Raw genomic sequence first — 17,477 nt, forward strand, 5'->3', positions numbered from 1 at the left:
TTTAATTTCTTGAATTACTTTATTAGGAGAACTTAATTTTTTCCAAAAAACCCTTAGAATTTGGGTAATTTGATTAATTTCACCTTATGAAAATGATAGAAAATAGTACAAATGACTTAATAGGAGAAATGTTTCAAGCCCCATAAAATCTGTAAAACCCAGGAGCTTCCTGGACCCCCTGCCTCATAAAGTGGCGCCCCCCGTAACCACAATTCCTGGATCCGCCCCTGACCATATATACATGTACTATTCGAAACTATAAACAATTCTTAGAATGAATGTAAAGTCAGTTCTAGTATACACGGTTGGCATAATAAAACACTAGAAAATCTCTTTATTTTGGAAATTGACAAGAAACCCTGTTTATATGAACAAAAAAGGTGATTTTATTGGAAAAACCCAAGAACTTCTGAGAGTTTCGCCCCCTGTGACCCTACCAGGGCTTTGCCTTGAACCCACTGGGGGTCTCGAGGCGGCCACCAGATCACTTGCCATAATTGGCGCACACTTCATTTTATTTCTGGCTACGCGCCTGTGTGTAGCGTATAGAACACTCTTCACTTGAAATAGAGTATGCGCATGACCTAAGCATGTTCATGCAAAGTAAGAAATAACAGCAAACGTTTTTGTCTGTAAATAACGTACATATCTGTGGACCGTTCCAATCCAACACTAAAACTCCAAAATCGTATTAACCTTTCGATAAATATAAAATCTTTCAAGGCTCATTTAAATTTCAAATTTGTATACATGTATATGATTCTATATATCGTACATTTAAAAAAAATCTTACTTATTGCACTATACATGGATAATACTGTTACAAGTTCAATCTGTAAATAAATATATTAAATAAGTTGAGAATTTCATCTTGATTGGTTTGCAGTAAATACTGACAAGTTCACTCTACACGCCTGTCTCCTGAGCTCCATGTTTTATGACGTCATCTTCCACTGAAGACGCATGAAAATCTAAAACTTCGATTTCTCCAGGTCTTTCTTGGACGACTGGTTCTCCTCCACCCAAAGGAACGGGTTTGTAGTCTTCACCCAAGGGAACATGTTCGTTACTCAAAGGAACATGTTCGCTACTCAAAGGAACATGTTCCCTACTCAAAGGAACATATTCACTACTCAAAGGAACAAGTTCACTACTCAAAGGAACAAGTTCGCTACTTAAAGGAACAAGTTCACTACTCAAAGGAACATGTTCACTACTCAAAGGAACAAGTTCGCTACTCAAAGGAACATGTTCACTACTCAAAGGAACAAGTTCACTACTCAAAGGAACATATTCACTACTCAAAGGAACATGTTCGCTACTCAAAGGAACATGTTCGCTACTCAAAGGAACAAGTTCGCTACTCAAAGGAACATGTTCACTACTCAAAGGAACAAGTTCACTACTCAAAGGAACATATTCACTACTCAAAGGAACATGTTCGCTACTCAAAGGAACATGTTCGCTACTCAAAGGAACATGTTCACTACTCAAAGGAACAGGTTCGTAGTATCCCCGTGGCATTTCTTTTGACGATGAGACTCCGCTGTCTTGTGACGTCATTTTGCGTTTAAGGGTGAAACAAAGTACATCATATCCACGATCTGTCCTGATGATCGGAGCACGCGAATCGGTCGACGTCTGACGTTGAAGGGGGGTTCTGACAGTGACAAAAAACCTCTAAAACGACATCAAAACGTCATCAAAATGTGTTGTATTAAAGTACCTTAATTAATTATGAATGCATCGTTATTTCCTGCAACATTGTGAAAAATATAGTATTATAGCTTGCTACTTCTAGACTTCTAACAAAAGTTAAATCCAACTAAATCTAATACTCATGTAAAGCACTTAATGATTTAGATACACAATCTCTATATGACAGTATGCAGTAAATCCAGATTACTTACACGCCGTACTCTCAAAGCGACGAACAACACACCAATCAAAAGTATTACGCTAAAAAACGACAAGAAAGAAAAATATGAACAAAAATTAGTGTAATAAAAATTAATGCCAAAGACGAAAATCGAAATTGAAACTTACAAAATTAGTATAAGTATAATGAAGATGGCGGCGTGAGAGGAAGAGGACTGAACTTTTGTTGAGGGTGTTTCCAGGTCCCCTAGATTATGAGTATTATTAGTAGTTGACACGGTGTCATTATCCACTGCAAAAATTGAGGTGAATGTTGTTACTTGTGTTGTCACGTGAACCTCTGTCGTCTGCGTGGTAGTCTTGTGAGTTGTCGAATGTGTCGACGTTGATGGCGCGGTACTTTGAATGTGATTTGTCGTTTGGCGACACGACGCACTAATAGTTTCGAAAACATTTCTCGTAGCAATATCACAGTGAGGACGCTGTTCCAAACACGCTTCTTTCTGATCGCACTTTAGCTTAATGTTGTCTGTGAAGCTTTTTGGGTAGTATCGGTCATATTGTGAAAGACAAACATCAACAAGTTTGGACAAAACCGTGCAATTAACGCCGCATTCTTTATAGTCTTTTGAACAGAGCAAGGAAAATTTTCTCGGTGGGGGACAGGGTACGCACCTGAACCACTCATCTTCAGATGGGAGGCGTCCCTGAAAAGGAAAAGGAAACGCTTCAGTACTTCAGTACCACTCATTAGAAGAGATATACACGATCCTATGATTTCATGTACGTTATACGCGAGTACATGTAAATACTTGCGACACGTCATTGCTCAGACTTTGGGTACATAATATTTAAACCATATACAGTCTAATAATTTTCAATATAAGATATTTTCTGCATTCATCAATATGATATTTCCAAGTGGTCTAAACTAAAATATTGTTTGTCCTTTGCGATCCACCACGTTGACATTTGGTACATGTACAGGAAAATATTTATCTTCTCTATTTAGGTCACCTGAGTGACTCGGGTGACCTATTGCTGTTAATCCCAGGGGTAGGATTTTTTATACCAGGGTGGGGCCAACACGGTCAGAGTGATTAAATGTCATTATTATTTGAAAGACTTCTTTGACTTTGTTAATACGTATTACATAAAGATAGTGATCAATCTTATAACTCCCATGATCAATACAAAATAGAGAGTTGGGCAAACACGGACCCCTGGATATACCAGAGGTGGGATCAGGTGTCTAGGAGGAGTAATCATTCCCTGTCGATCGGTCACACCCGCCGTGAGCCCTATATCTTCATAAGGTAAACAGAATTATCCGTAGTCAAAATTAGTGTGCCAAGAACGGCCTAACAATCGGTATGGAACACATCAGACAGCATTTGATCCAATGATAGGTTGTATTGGCAAACTAGATTGTTATATCGACCACTTGATAGAATTTGCGAAATGCTGACTTTAAACGAGACCGTTAGAACCCCTGCACCATCAACTTGTTTGTCAGTAGCCTGCTTCAATTTAAAAACTGACCATTTAAGCAGAACAAGAGTAAAATGTATTGAATCTTAGAAATCGTTTCTCTTTAATATTCCTATATAAATGGAAGGTAATTTGCATGTATTATCTTAATGTACATAAACTCCTCTACTTAAATGTGTGAACAATTTGCGCCCTCTCCCCTCTCCTGGTTGGGACTCAGATTTTTGGGTGTGGCCAATATATAGTGATATCATATATACAGATTTCTGAGTGAGGCCCACATATAGTGATATCATATATATAGATTTCTGGGTGAGGCCAATATATAGTGATATCATATATACAGATTTCTGAGTGGGGTCCATATATAGTGATATCATATATACAGATTTCTGGGTGAGGCCAATATTTTGTTTTATATTGCTGCTGAATATTAGAAATTAGTTTAGATATGCAGGACAGGAAAATTATCACAGATTTCGCAGCCCTCTACCCAATACTCAGCTAGGTGACCGATTAGGCCTTTGGGCCTCTTGTTTGTTAAAACATTCAATGAGTAGACTTGTAGAGTGATATTCCTCTACAGGAAGACATGTCCTATCATTTCCGATTTATAGTAAACCATTCCGGAAAAGGTTTCGTACAGATTTTTTATTTTTATTTTTTAGAATTCCTTGCGAGAAATGGTAAAAGGTAAAAAGCCTGGGGAAACAAACATACAGTAGTAAATAAAAATATTTGCAAAACTCTCATTGCCCTCCTTTTTTCAACGCAGACATATCTAATGAATGGATATACTATATGTCCCTCTATCAACTCGGAACTTGCGTAATTTGAAATTGTATAAGATCGAAAAGTAAAGAGAGAGAACCACAGAGTGATAGGAATATGACACATATTTATAATGGCTGACTTCCTTTTGAAACATGAATGAAAATATAAATATCAGCAATACTTGTATATTCCTGTTATAATCCAATTCATTTGAATGTAACTGTAAATCTGGATAGCTCAGTAGTATAGCGTGTTGTTATCTTGGGTTCGAGTCCAGCAGGGGCTTTATTTAAAAAAAAAAATTCTAAATCCGCCGGTGAAAATGAAAGTATCTGTCGCAGCGGTAATACGCCGGAAGCGATTCACATTTTAACCACAGGGGCTAAGCCCGTTTTGGGCTCAAACTCTGTGATACCATAAATATAGATCTAGATATATGGTACATGTACAACAGAGTTCGGACCCAAAACGGGCTTAGCCCCTGCGATTTTAACCATGAAAATCCTGTACATATTCTGGGGCCTACATCAGGTTTGTTCCGCTCGAAAGTGAAGTGTGACGGAATTTAGTACTTGTACATTAGTATGTTTATTGTATGCGTAGCATCAACGTTAGCAGTGCTGAGAACTTGCCATAAGTATTATGAAATGTTAGAAACAACCATACGCAAAACTTTACTAATCATCACAAGTGCTTGAGGGCAGGAAACAGCACCTAACCCAACCCCACCCAACCCCCGAGAATGCTGATCCCCGGGCCTCTTGTGACTTTTTAGTCAATACATTATCGGGGAAGGGGGTAGGTGCTGTATCCTATCCTCAAGCATATAATAGAATACTTTTATTCCTAATTCAGAGTCCAAAATAGACAAATATGAGATGATTACAACAATGAAGAGAAGTGATGACAAATGATAGAATATAACTATTAATCAGTAATAATAGCTGACAAGGCATATTCAAGAACACATAATTCTTTTATAAAGGTAAAATGAAATCAGAAGCCCCTATAACGGAAAACTTCGTCTGGTAAGTGTCTCTCGTGTAGGTCAATGGTGGTACTCTTAGCGGAAAATCTATCATGGCTACGCCAACAAACAAAATTATTTGAAGCTGTGAGTTTTTAATTTGTTTTAATGAATGTTTAAAGGCATCTTTGGACACAAATGTAGTGGAAAAATTAACTGCAGATCTGTAGCTGTCTTTGAAAACACCAATGACTTCTGGTCTGTTCCAATATTTTGTCAGAGAGCTACAGACCTGCAGCTATGGGAAAATATATTTCAATTTTTTTTTTATAATTCAGCTGTGAAAGTGATGGCAACAATATTTTTTTCAGAATATCTCAATGGCATAGGAATATATATTGATGACTAAGGAAAACATTTATTTTGTACAAAAACAAAAGAAACCTAATAAAACTATACATTATATAATCGCTTTTAGTGAAATGTACATGCATCAGGAAGAATTATTGTCTTGCAATTATTTAATCACCAAAATCACATATTCATGTGCCCGTTTTGAGGGTAAATTTTTTTTGAAATCATTAAATACTGTTATTGATTACTGAAATATATATATAATCGATAAGATGGGACAATTTTCATTGAATTACATTTTTGGTGACAAAATGACAGCTAATGCATATGCCCCTTTGAAATTTGGAAATTTTGTGAAAGCGAAGAAATTGCAGTGATATAAAATTCTTCAATCGCATTCGTGCACAGAAAAAAAAAAATCTCCGAGAATGACAGTTCTGTAGTTTATAATAAAGCCATTGTGGTATAGTTTGTTACATAGATATAGCTTTTCTTTTGCCAATGTTACCTTGAATGAACACATATGCAGTGCTTCACTGGTCCAACACAAGAGAGCACTGGCGTGTACTAGCCAGAGGATACCGCTCATAGCCTCATCAGTTCCCAGGAACCTGCCTCATGATATCACATCAAACAAGGAAGCATATTCCTACCCTATGTAATGACAACACCAACTTTTGAAATGTCTTTGATGCAAGAGTGGCCAACAAATCGTGATTCATGGACAATGTTAAATAATGAAATATAACTGGCACACGCTCCAAATATCCGGTATAAATTGTCCCCTAATATTAGCGATTCCTTTGTAACTTTTCTCCGATGTGCGCATATGTATTTTGCACTGAACTTTATACACTTGATCACTTCATATAGTATATTGTACCACTGAGATCTAGGCACGTGACTAAATTAATCTAGGTCGGTATATGAGGAAGAGAACAGGAAGAGTGAACATAAGCAACTAGGTTCTCAGGGAGGGGAGGGGGAGGGGGAGGGAGCAGACAAGTGACCAAAGAACCACCTAATCTGTAGAATATATATAAACATGCAGTGATCAAATCCTAACCGAGTTTCAAATAAAATCTGCCAGAGCCAGATTATTAAAAATGAGATGTTGCATGCCATATCAGCTAAAAATAGCTAAGGATATTATGTCATCAATAACACAGGGGCTCGGTTGTCAGATATTGAAATTTTGTATTATTTGTTCTTGAATAATATATAAATAAAATCCACCACCAAAACCCGCTCTTTTCGTCGTTTTAAAAAAGGTATATCATATACGTACATTTAAAAAAGTATACATATGATACACCTACAAACTAATTCGCCCCACGGAGCGAATAACATGATTAAAGTGGACCTATACTATCAAATGTAAATGCGGAACCACGCTTCTGTTTTCCGGATTGTGATATTTTAACGATATCCATTTGATTTTTACATGGCGATACGAGATATGAATATCCGATATCAATTCCTTCCTGGGTGTTCTTATCTTCTTATCAGTCAAGTCTTAAGTTGAGATTTTGTGTACATTACCTATTTATGTATGTAAAAGTTTTACTATGATCCAAATGTTCAACATATGGAATTGCGGGGCACCAGAAAGTGGGCGAGACAATTGCGAAAAGGGGGAGGTCAAACCAATTCAGATTTCCACAAGCATCATGATAATATTTCTTTTGTGAGGATCCCGGTTAGAATAGGTTCCAAATTATCATCAACAAATACATGGTACGCTCGTGTAAGAATGAAAAGTTCACATTTTGCTGCTTCAGTGACCACAGATATCGCAGTTGTGTTCGCGGCACTACAATGTTGCACAGCTATTGACGCAAGCTTCAAAGATCAGCTGCAAATAATGTTTTATTTCACCGACCGTCATGAATTTGTCATTTTTTCCTCATCCTCTCTCCTTTTTCAAAATTATTGGGGCGGCATCTATTAGTTCCTTATTGAGATTGCATCTACTTAGACCGGCGTAAGTGGTGTACGTGTACATGTACATATATCCAATTTATGTACATGTAAATGATTTCATGACCTGTAAAGATTCATATAAAACTTTGTCTCAGGATTTAAGATATATCACACATTACACGTATACATTAATCATATAAGTAAAATCATCAAAATTCAGTTTGTTACTTTTGTTTTACATTTACATTGTGCAAAGCCTCTCTAGAATATTTTTTTTCCAGATAAAATGTAAAATTTAATTGTAAACCACATGTATCTTATAATAGTTACAGTTTGGCATAGTTCAAATTATTATTCAAGGTTGTAAATATGCTCAAACTTCACATGTCTTACGAAAATATGATAATGTATAATTTTTCAAGATTTTAAGGGGGGTGGTTGTACTTGTTGTAGAGCTGATAGCTTCTAAAATAATACGTCAACATATGATTTTCCTACTCAAATCCTTATTCTAAGATAAAAATCTGTAAATCAAAAACAATTAATTCAAGGTTTAGTCCATAAAAATTAGAGAAAAGACCAATACTGACGTCAAATGGAATTTCCTACAGTATTTCCCTTAACATGTTTGGGCTCACAAATTATACATTGTGAAAATATTTATTCCAATTTATTAGAATAAATGATAACATACCATTAAATAAAGGGTATATAGTCTATGCTGCTTATTACAGCCCATTTGTTTGGGAAAATAATAATTAATAAGAAAAATAAAGAAGGAGGAGTGCATTTTCCTTAATATTGATGGGGTGCTTACTTTTGAGAAGCAATAACAATGAAAATAGCGTGTCAACATATATATTTTTCAATGTCTATCTATTACTGGAATGTATATTTATCTTGTAACGGCAATTTGTTCATGGTTGAGTCCATTTAAGGCCGAGTATAGATCTACCTTAAGCCACTATATGTTACAAAATCACGTTTATATGATACATTGAGAAAAAGTTAAAATATGTTAAGGTAGTGATTGCACGGCATCACGTGGTTTATTCATGTAGTATCTAAAACGAGACTATTTCGTTTCCGATTCCGGAATACGTCAAGCGCTTTTATTAAAGCATCAGTAATAATGACAGGCGATGGAAACAAAGACTTGTCAACTATAACCAGACACAGGGTAAAGTGAAAATATGTTTTATATAAATATACAAATAAAATACAATACAAATGAAAAATCCCTTATGTGTTAATTATCTTTTTAATAATAATCATTAGGCCCTAAGTCTCAATGATACATATATTCATGTATAACCCCTCCGGTTATTTTCCGTGAAAACCGTATATGATACTTTCATAATGAGTTACAATTACTGTCAACTACATAATATGTAAAAATCAGAAAAATTCATAGATTCATTAATTTTCAATGCTTCCCGTCGTGTTGAAATATTACTGTATCAAATCAACGTATGATATTAAGTCGTCATATATATGATGCTGTGTTCCGACGATTTCTCTCTCAAAAGTGGATGTTTTGTATGAAATGAGTATTTTTTGAAAATGCTTTAATGCGCCACATTTTGGGAAAACTTGGCTTTGGAGGGCATTTCTCCTGTGTGTTTATTATTAGCACGAGAAATAACGTTTGGGGAATTCAATTGATATGCATGCGTTTCATATGGTCTTCAAAGACCAAAACAAGATTTCTAGATTTAGTCCAAGGGAATTTATAGTTTCAGAAAATGTTTTAGAAAACCTTTTAAACGACCATTCAATATTAAAGAAATTTCTACTTTCGATCTCTGAAAGCACGATCTATTGCAGAATAAGAAAGTTTGGAATGTCCGATATTACTGATACTGAACTAGATAATCATGTGGATGCATCGAAGGTTTCTATATTGCGAAGAGAACATTTAAGGAATGACTTTAATTCTGGGGCAAGTTATACGAGTATAACCTGGTTTGGGTCAGTTTACGCTTTATAATCCGCGATTATAGTAGACGCTAGCTGCGAAGCCAAAGGTCGCCATCTTAAATCTTAGTTCTACGGAGCCTAGCCATTTATCAAAATATTGTATCGAAAGTGAAGTTTATCATGATAGAAAATATGTGTAGACTATCCATGTAATGCGTATTTCGCTGCCCTTTAGAGATAGAGATCGACTTTGAAGTCGCTCTTCTCCGACAGATTGAGAAAATACGGGAAATTGCATTGTTTAGGCCTACCCAAAATAAATCTTGAAATATCAGAAAATGCAATAATTTACGGCTTTCAACTCTGTGAAAACTTCTACTAAATGAAAACTTACCCTTGTATGCAATGTTGTCGCTAATAGTAAATCCGACACAAGAAAATAAGTAAGCAAGTAACAAATAGCATCCACATGTCAATGTGTCTGACGTCATGTGATAAAATGTGACGTATGAATTTTTGCTTGCTTTGTTGAAAGACGGATCAAGGAATGAAACAATGCACCCCCCTTCTTTTCCCCAGTGAGAAATGTATTTCAAAATGAACAGGGTAATGCTTACTTGCAATTGGCAAATCATTAATTCGAATATAATATATTTTGTTTTAATCTATCAATAGTATTATTCGACCATACATACAGAGAAAGATGTTTAACAAAAGTGATTTGCGTACAAGTAGGCCTAGATGCTAATATTGACAACGAGAAAACAACATGTGTATCAAACCGAAGTATTTTATTGTGCACGTTGACTTTCTATCCCATAGAAGTTTAGAGAGAGAGAAAAAAATAGTTCCGACATCTGGTTGTCAAGGGGGTGTGTCCCCATACCAAACCAGCTGACCAAACCAGGTTATACAAAAATAACCTGTGTTCCTCAATTGGAATTTGACCAATCAGAGACAAGGATACAATAAGAATTAAATTATTTTAGGATAAATAAGAAAACAAAATTTTTATTAATATCCAATGTTGTCGTCTAAGACATAAAGTCTGCATTCCGCATCATGTGAATGAAACAGATATGAACGAAAGAAAAATGAGCATATTAAAAACGCAGTTTATGATGTTAGAGGAACAATCTCATTTATGGCACGTAGATACCAACCATACACTTATACTATGACATTTGATCTTTTAGCATTGCCCTGGAGTCAGAACCTCTACCCTGGGAATAATGATATGAAATTTACAACTCCTGTGCTATGTACATGACTATGTGTTTTCTTAGATAGTTTTCCAAATGTCGCACATTTTTCTTTAATGTTTAATTCTCCAGACTATTCAGGCTGATTAACTACAGCTTCAGTGAATAGATTCTCTGTATTTGTATATACATATATTGTCACTTGGGGTTCACATTTATCAGCAGTTTTCTAGATGGCCATGAACAGTTTAAAGTTAACTTGTTACAGTTTTGGGGTAATTTGAAGTAATTCACCCCCTCCCCATTGACTAATTTCAGAAAGCCCACATTTTCCCCATCTTCGTTTACCTCGTTCAAAATATGTTTTTCTGCCAATTTCTTCTCATAGGATTTTTTCAACCTAATGTTTTCCTAGTCTTGCTTTATCAGAAAAACACCATATTCGTTTTGGACGATCTTTTGTCCTGTCCACACTAAACAGAGAAAATGCATAGATAGGCCTATAAACTTTTTTAGTTGCATGATTTTTCCTGTTAATCACATGATATAAACAATCATTCTCGTTTCCTTTCCCTTTTAAAGTTCCCGCAACATGTGATACATCAGGCTGTTTTTATAGCCCACTGACACTCTGATAAAGTTCTGCATATTTACCATTTAGTTGTTTGTCTCTTATTTTACAATTTTTTATTGTAATTTTACAGCCTTTCTTACTTTTGATTCCATGTAAATACATTTAAATCTCCACCACGTGATTTGCCAAACAAACTGGTCTTAACATCAACAACAAAAGGACCAAGGTGATGACAATAAATGCTCCAGTGGAACCTGTGGTTTTAAATGGAGAACCGCTAGAGGAGGTAGAGGACTTCACCTACCTAGGAAGCATACTTAGCAAGGACAACGGTGCCGGGAAAGACATAAAGGCAAGACTCAACAAAGCACGTGCAGCATTCGCCCAACTCCAAACCATCTGGAAATCAAACAGCTACAGTCTGAGGACCAAAGTCCAACTTTATAACAGCAATGTGAAATCAGTCCTCCTGTATGGGTCTGAATGCTGGCGTGTTATAGACAGTGATATGAGAAAAATTGAGGCCTTCCACAACAGCTGCCTTAGAAAAATAAACAGAATCTTTTGGCCAAACAAAATCAGTAATAAAAACCTACACCAAAAGTGCAAAAGCAAGAACATCAGCACAAAGATAAAACAAAGAATGAGATGGCTTGGTCACGTAATGAGAATGCCCCAGAACAGGATTCCCAAAGTAGCTCTACACGGGACACCACCTGGAAAGAGGAAAAGAGGCAGACCACGTACCACCTGGAGAACCGTAACATCAGAACTTGAGGAAATGGGCTACTCATGGGGACAGGCACAGTATATTGCCAAGGACAGAGGTAGATGGAGACAACTTGTTGAAGTCTTATGTCCCACTGGGGACGAAGAGGATAAGTAAGTAAAACGTGAATGTCCTACATTAATGCGCATATTACGAAGTACAAATGTAGTTCCAAAATTACATGTAGGATAAGAAAACGGCGATTTTAAACAATTTACAGTAAGCATCAATTTAATTGCACCAAATTCATTTCATGATATGACTAAATATTTAGTCCAAGACATAAACGTTGGATATTAGAAACTTTTACAAGATTTCTGGAAAAAGCCGTTGACAGAGGTACAGAGAATGCTTTTCTCATACTAGCCCTTTTGGTACGAGAAATTCCGAATGTTTTTAATCAACCAACATAACGGTGCATTACCTTGACAGTGTATTATAACGCAGCGTTATGTAATGTACGAACAAGAGAATGAAACCTAATGTGGACAGTGTATACTACTCAAAATTTGATAAGGATCACTAGGTTATATGTGTGTAATTTACCACTAACATAACAAAAGACATAAATCTGATTCAGAAACGTGTTTACTCAGACTGAGGTTATGAATGAAAATTCATGAACAGCATGAACTTTTATCAATACGGAATGCTTGAAATCTGATAACAACACCAAAAAGCATTTCATTACAAAAAGTTAACAGCAAACCAGAGAAAGAATTACACAGTTTGGGGGGATGGTCCATCATTACACTTAGTCGATGAAGTGTCAATACCGGGTATGGCCTCCCCTTGCATCAATGACGGCTTGACAACGTCGAGCCATGCTGTCAATAAGCACCCGGATGTTTCCAATGGGAAGGTTGTTCCACTCTTCCACGAGGGCGTTTCCGAGCTCTGCCAAAGTCGTGGGTTGTGCTCTACGGCGTGAAAGGGCAACCTGCAGCATGTTCCATACATGCTCAATCAGGTCCAAGTCCGGCGAGCGCGCTGGCCAGTCCATACGGACAATTATCTCCTGCTGAAGGTACTGCTCCACAACCCTGGCGCGATGAGGACGGGCGTTATCATCCATCAGGATGAACTCGGGGCCAACAGCACCAGCGCAGGGTCTGACGTAAACATCAAGGATCTCATCCCGGTACCGCACCCCCGTCATTGTTCCTCTCTCCAGGACATGAAGATCTGTTCTTCCATCCCTGTTGATTCCATCCCAGACCATGATGGAACCACCACCATAACGGTCATGTTCACTGATGTTGGCATCATGGAAACGTTCACGTTGTCGTCATCACACTCGGTGCCTCCTGTCTGTAAAGTCCAAACAATACCTGGACTCATAGGTGAACAGAACTTGAACCCAATCGTTCTGTGTCCAAGTGACATGATCTTCAGCCCAGTCCAATCGCTCCCGCCGGTGTTGAACAGTCAGAGGGACTCGAACACATGCCCTTCTCGAGTTGAGACCTGCATTGTGAAGCCGATTCCGTATCGTCTGAGTGGACACATTCACCCCCCGAGGCGTTCAGGAGGTCGTTACGTATACTGGTTGCTGTCCAGAAGGGATGGCGTCGTGCCTGAAGAGCCACAAAATGGTTTGGCGTTGGGTTGTTGACCTCTGACGATCACCCCCATGTCGGTGTGCTGCTGTACCAAAAGTTTGCTGTCGGTTCCAGGGCCTGTTTACAACGCTCTGGCTGACATTTAGTGCATTTGCAACGTCACGTTGTGAATAGCCAGCGTCAAACATTCCAATACCTCTGCCTAGTTGTTCTGTCGTCAGGCGACGCCTTACACGTTGAGGGGGCATTGTGTTGATAAACGTAGTGTAAACACTCAAGTGAGTTTGAAATTTTAGAAAGAATCAGACACCGATGCCTGATTGAAAATCGTGCAATGGTAGCAAAAGCATAAACTGTGATGAGAAACGCATTTCCCATGGCATGAAATGCACGTGCAAGTTTGTTGAAGACGTTTTTGATTTCACTTGGACACAATATTGCCAGTTATGCAGTTATTAATTTTTTAAACAGAAAAATATCTATGATCCTTATCAAATTTTGAGTAGTATATTATAAATATTTCATAATGCATCATTTAAAACAGTATATAATATATAGAGACGACAAACCGATATAAGAAAATTACTTAATTATATATCGTTTTGACATCATTATTGCACATTTAATCACATGTCATGCAAAAATTACTTAATGATGTATAGTCATGACTTCATATTATAGTTTTTTCACTGCATATCATATCAAGTGGAGTTGATAGACTTAATATAATATGGTTTTAGTGTCATTATTTAAAAAGACCGTATGACATGTTGTTTTGATATCTTATAACGTGTGAACCCATTGCTTTATGAATTAATCGATCCTCGTGTGATGTCATAGGTTTTTGCAAAAATCTTTATCAAATTAAACTTTGCGCATGAAAGAAATATATCTTCAGAGGAATTTTATTCACTGCATAAAATAAAAAATCTGGTATACTATTAATATTGAAAAAGTGTATATTTTCTATAGATAATTTTTTTATAATTAAAAAAATGTTGTCAAGGGCAATAACTCCTATGCTGGTATTTCTTCTACTGCATGTCTGTTATGCATGATTTCCCTAATAATAAATTTATACATATTTATGAATTAACAGGTTTTTTTTTAACTGTTGACATTTAAAATTTGTCATTTCAACAAGATTTTATCTATTTTGATTAGTCTGTATAACGAAAATATGTGATTTTCTGATGTTGACATATACTTCCGATTTTTTTATGTCTGACATCTTTAAAAATGTGGCAACATACACATTTTCTTTGGTTATTGTTTAAATTTAACTATATTGAATGGAAATTAATACAGTTTTTGCACTTTTAACCATTATTATTGATAAGTCACATGAGGATCGATCCATCTTAATAAAATACAGTTTAGACGAAATGTTATAGATTTTAGACTGAATATTATGCGCATTCGGCAATGTAATACATTGTTTCGACATCATAGGATAGGGTTTTCACTACATATCATATCAAGTAGACTTAATGATATAAAGAATAGACTTAATGATATAGAGAATAGACTTAATATTGTATGTTATGACAATATGATGCGTATTTTGTAGCCTTAAGACAGCTGTGGCGTTCCATAGCTTGTAATTACAAGAACATTGAAGCAAGTTAATCTCGCTTTAGTAAAAAAAAACCAAAAAAAACAAAACACTGAGAGTTCGAAGTTGTGTACTGTATTGAAGGTATTCAGTTTAAGGTTATGCCTCTCGACTTCTCTAAAGAGAATATATTGAAGGTAATTTATAAACAAGCTTGAAGAACAAAATCAATAAACAATATACTGTCGATTTCCACCATTACATACTCACCAATAGATCTATATCAGTCCTCCAGCGACGAACACACTGAATGAACTCACCACAAAGCATCTCATCTACAAATTCTGTTTTGCAAAGGAGTGTTCTGCACAACAACAAAATGTATTTAACTTAACTATCTGTCGACGTAAAAGACTGCCATAAAGCCTGCTTCAAACAAACTGCATGACGCATACTTCGCTCCCCACTATTCAGAACAGAATCACGTGTTTTGAGAATTTTCCGGCTGTGTTGGAATAGGATCTTTGTATCGAGCAAAGGCTGAGAAAAAGAGATACAGTCAATCTGATCTCGAGAAACGTAACAACAGATGTAAAATCTTAACACGAAATGATCCATGAAGTTGTAAAGCAGTACATGGATTAATCTATCTAGTTTTTATATTAACACAAAATAAATGTGATTTTTTTTTTTTACCTGTGATAGAATTTAAGATTCAAAACTTAGCTTACCTGTTGGTGCGAAGTCACTTTCGTATACATGTATATCTGAAATAATTCATCCGTACCTGTACGTGTTTGTTTTTAAAGGCGGATCCTGCGGAGTGTGTTAAACAGTACTATTCACAAAATCTTTAAAATAAAGAGGGCGAGCTAATGATAAGATAAAATAAAAAATGAAGGGAAAAAATGCTTAAGTTGATAATTTGGCTCTCTACTTTGAATCATACACCATACAGTTTTCTTAAATGTAGTATCTTTACAAAAGTGTTGGTTATCCTCATATCACGTCATAATTATCTTCGACAATTCCCAGATTTTGAAAGAAAAAAGATCTCAGACAAAGATGAGGGAGGTGGGGGGGGGGGGGGGATAGAACTAACTTGTTTGCCGCTCACAAAGATGTTTGGGCCGAGGTTTGTTCCTTGTGACAAGTTTGTTATATATATTTTTTTCCATTACAAGTTATGGACCATGCACAAAGTGGGATGGGAGGATAGAAGATGGATTATGGACACAGAGATACGCCGGTGATCCTTATATATTGTCCAAACTTATATATAGTATCTATTAAATTATGCGTTGTTGACTTTGAGTAAAAAAATACCGGTATTCAAAGATGCACGTTTTCGGCGCTTGAGTCGTATAGTTTCACTTTGATGGGACCACAGGGGCATCTTATCCGCTCTAATATAAATATTTGTGATAGAGAACAGAGCGGATAACATGATGGTATCACGGGCACTCGACGTTTAAAATATCTATAATAAAAAAAAACACTCTACGTTTTAAATATCTAAAATAAAAAAATTGTCTTCCTGTAAACAAAATATTATGTTTACAGGAAGACAATTTTTTTTTATTATAAATATTTAAAACATCGAGTGCCTGTGGATGGGACCTATATATATAAATCCCTCAATCGGGGGTCCCAATTTGAGTCGAGGCCTGCATGCTCGATATAACTGTGCACTCAGTTTATCTGCTACAGTACAGGTTGCATGATCAGGAGAAGAAGAAATATTTTGAAAGATGAAATAAATGTCCTCAACGTAAGCTATCTACATCTGGATTGGAAGAGTACATTTTCTGTGTATTCCAGATACTTACATTTTCGGATCAAGACTTGCAATGCACTATGCGCTCCTTGTAAAAAATATAGGTCATTGGTTTGGCTATATTTAAGTATGGTATTAGATATTCTGTCAATTTTATCATTGTCGTTTAACATTTCAATTTCTGAAGGAATGTTACATGGCCATTCTAAAATCGTGATGAGTACAAAACGAGATCAACCGTGGCCTGTGGGTATCCAACGAAGTTTTAATATACGAATAAAAATATGAACGATGGTGGTGATGGATCGGGTTAACCATATCATTCTACAGCCTCAGATAGGGTTCCTATTGCAAATATAGACTGTCACAGGGTTTTCATCAGCATTCATTATTTTATTTTAAATGTTTTGAGAAAAATTCTATTACCTATGTTGAACTTGGGAAGATAATACAAATTTTAGATTCACTGAATGCGTATTTAATGCATTAATTTGAATGTAAAACTATAATCGTCTATTGTAGTCCCATCCTACCCCCAGAGAACCATGATTTGAGCAAATTTGAATTTACACTACTTGAGGATGCTTGCATATCGATATGACTAATTATGGCCCCAGGGACGGATCCAGAAATTGCGATTAGAGGGGGGGGGGGGGACTTTTTAAAGCAGGGAATCTGAAGACCGCCTTGAGACCCCCAGTGGGGCCAGGGCGAAGCCCTGGTGGGTGCCC

At 36.4% G+C, this 17,477-nt stretch overlaps 1 protein-coding gene across 2 annotated transcripts; it reads right to left on the minus strand.

Moving 5' to 3' along the window:
* On the minus strand, nucleotides 1–15,492 carry LOC125650256 (uncharacterized). Of its 2 annotated transcripts, none has more exons than XM_056166370.1 (4): nucleotides 15,240–15,492; nucleotides 2,047–2,585; nucleotides 1,911–1,959; nucleotides 1–1,680 (listed from the first exon to the last, which is right to left on the minus strand). In XM_056166370.1, exons 1-4 carry the CDS (start codon nucleotides 15,297–15,299, stop codon nucleotides 907–909), a joined length of 1,422 nt encoding a protein of 473 aa, XP_056022345.1. In that variant the 5' UTR covers nucleotides 15,300–15,492; the 3' UTR covers nucleotides 1–906. The 2 variants fall into 2 exon arrangements, with proteins under 2 accessions (XP_056022345.1, XP_048734338.2); XM_048878381.2 differs by lacking the exon at nucleotides 15,240–15,492 and adding an exon at nucleotides 5,973–6,987.
* Between the last annotated feature and the right edge of the window lie 1,985 nt (nucleotides 15,493–17,477).

This window comes from Ostrea edulis, chromosome 5 (genome assembly GCF_947568905.1).
Source record: "Ostrea edulis chromosome 5, xbOstEdul1.1, whole genome shotgun sequence".
Lineage (NCBI taxonomy): Eukaryota > Metazoa > Mollusca > Bivalvia > Ostreida > Ostreidae > Ostrea > Ostrea edulis.

Coding starts and splice junctions, on each gene's coding strand:
- LOC125650256 (XM_048878381.2), bottom strand. CDS start 6,053: ATGAGCGGTATCCTCTGGCTAGTACACGCCAGTGCTCTCTTGTGTTGG. Junction 2,586..5,972: donor TGCATATGTGTTCATTCAAG/GTAACATTGGCA, acceptor TTTCCTTTTCAG/GGACGCCTCCCATCTGAAGA. Junction 1,681..1,910: donor TCGCTTTGAGAGTACGGCGT/GTAAGTAATCTG, acceptor ATGTCGTTTTAG/AGGTTTTTTGTCACTGTCAG.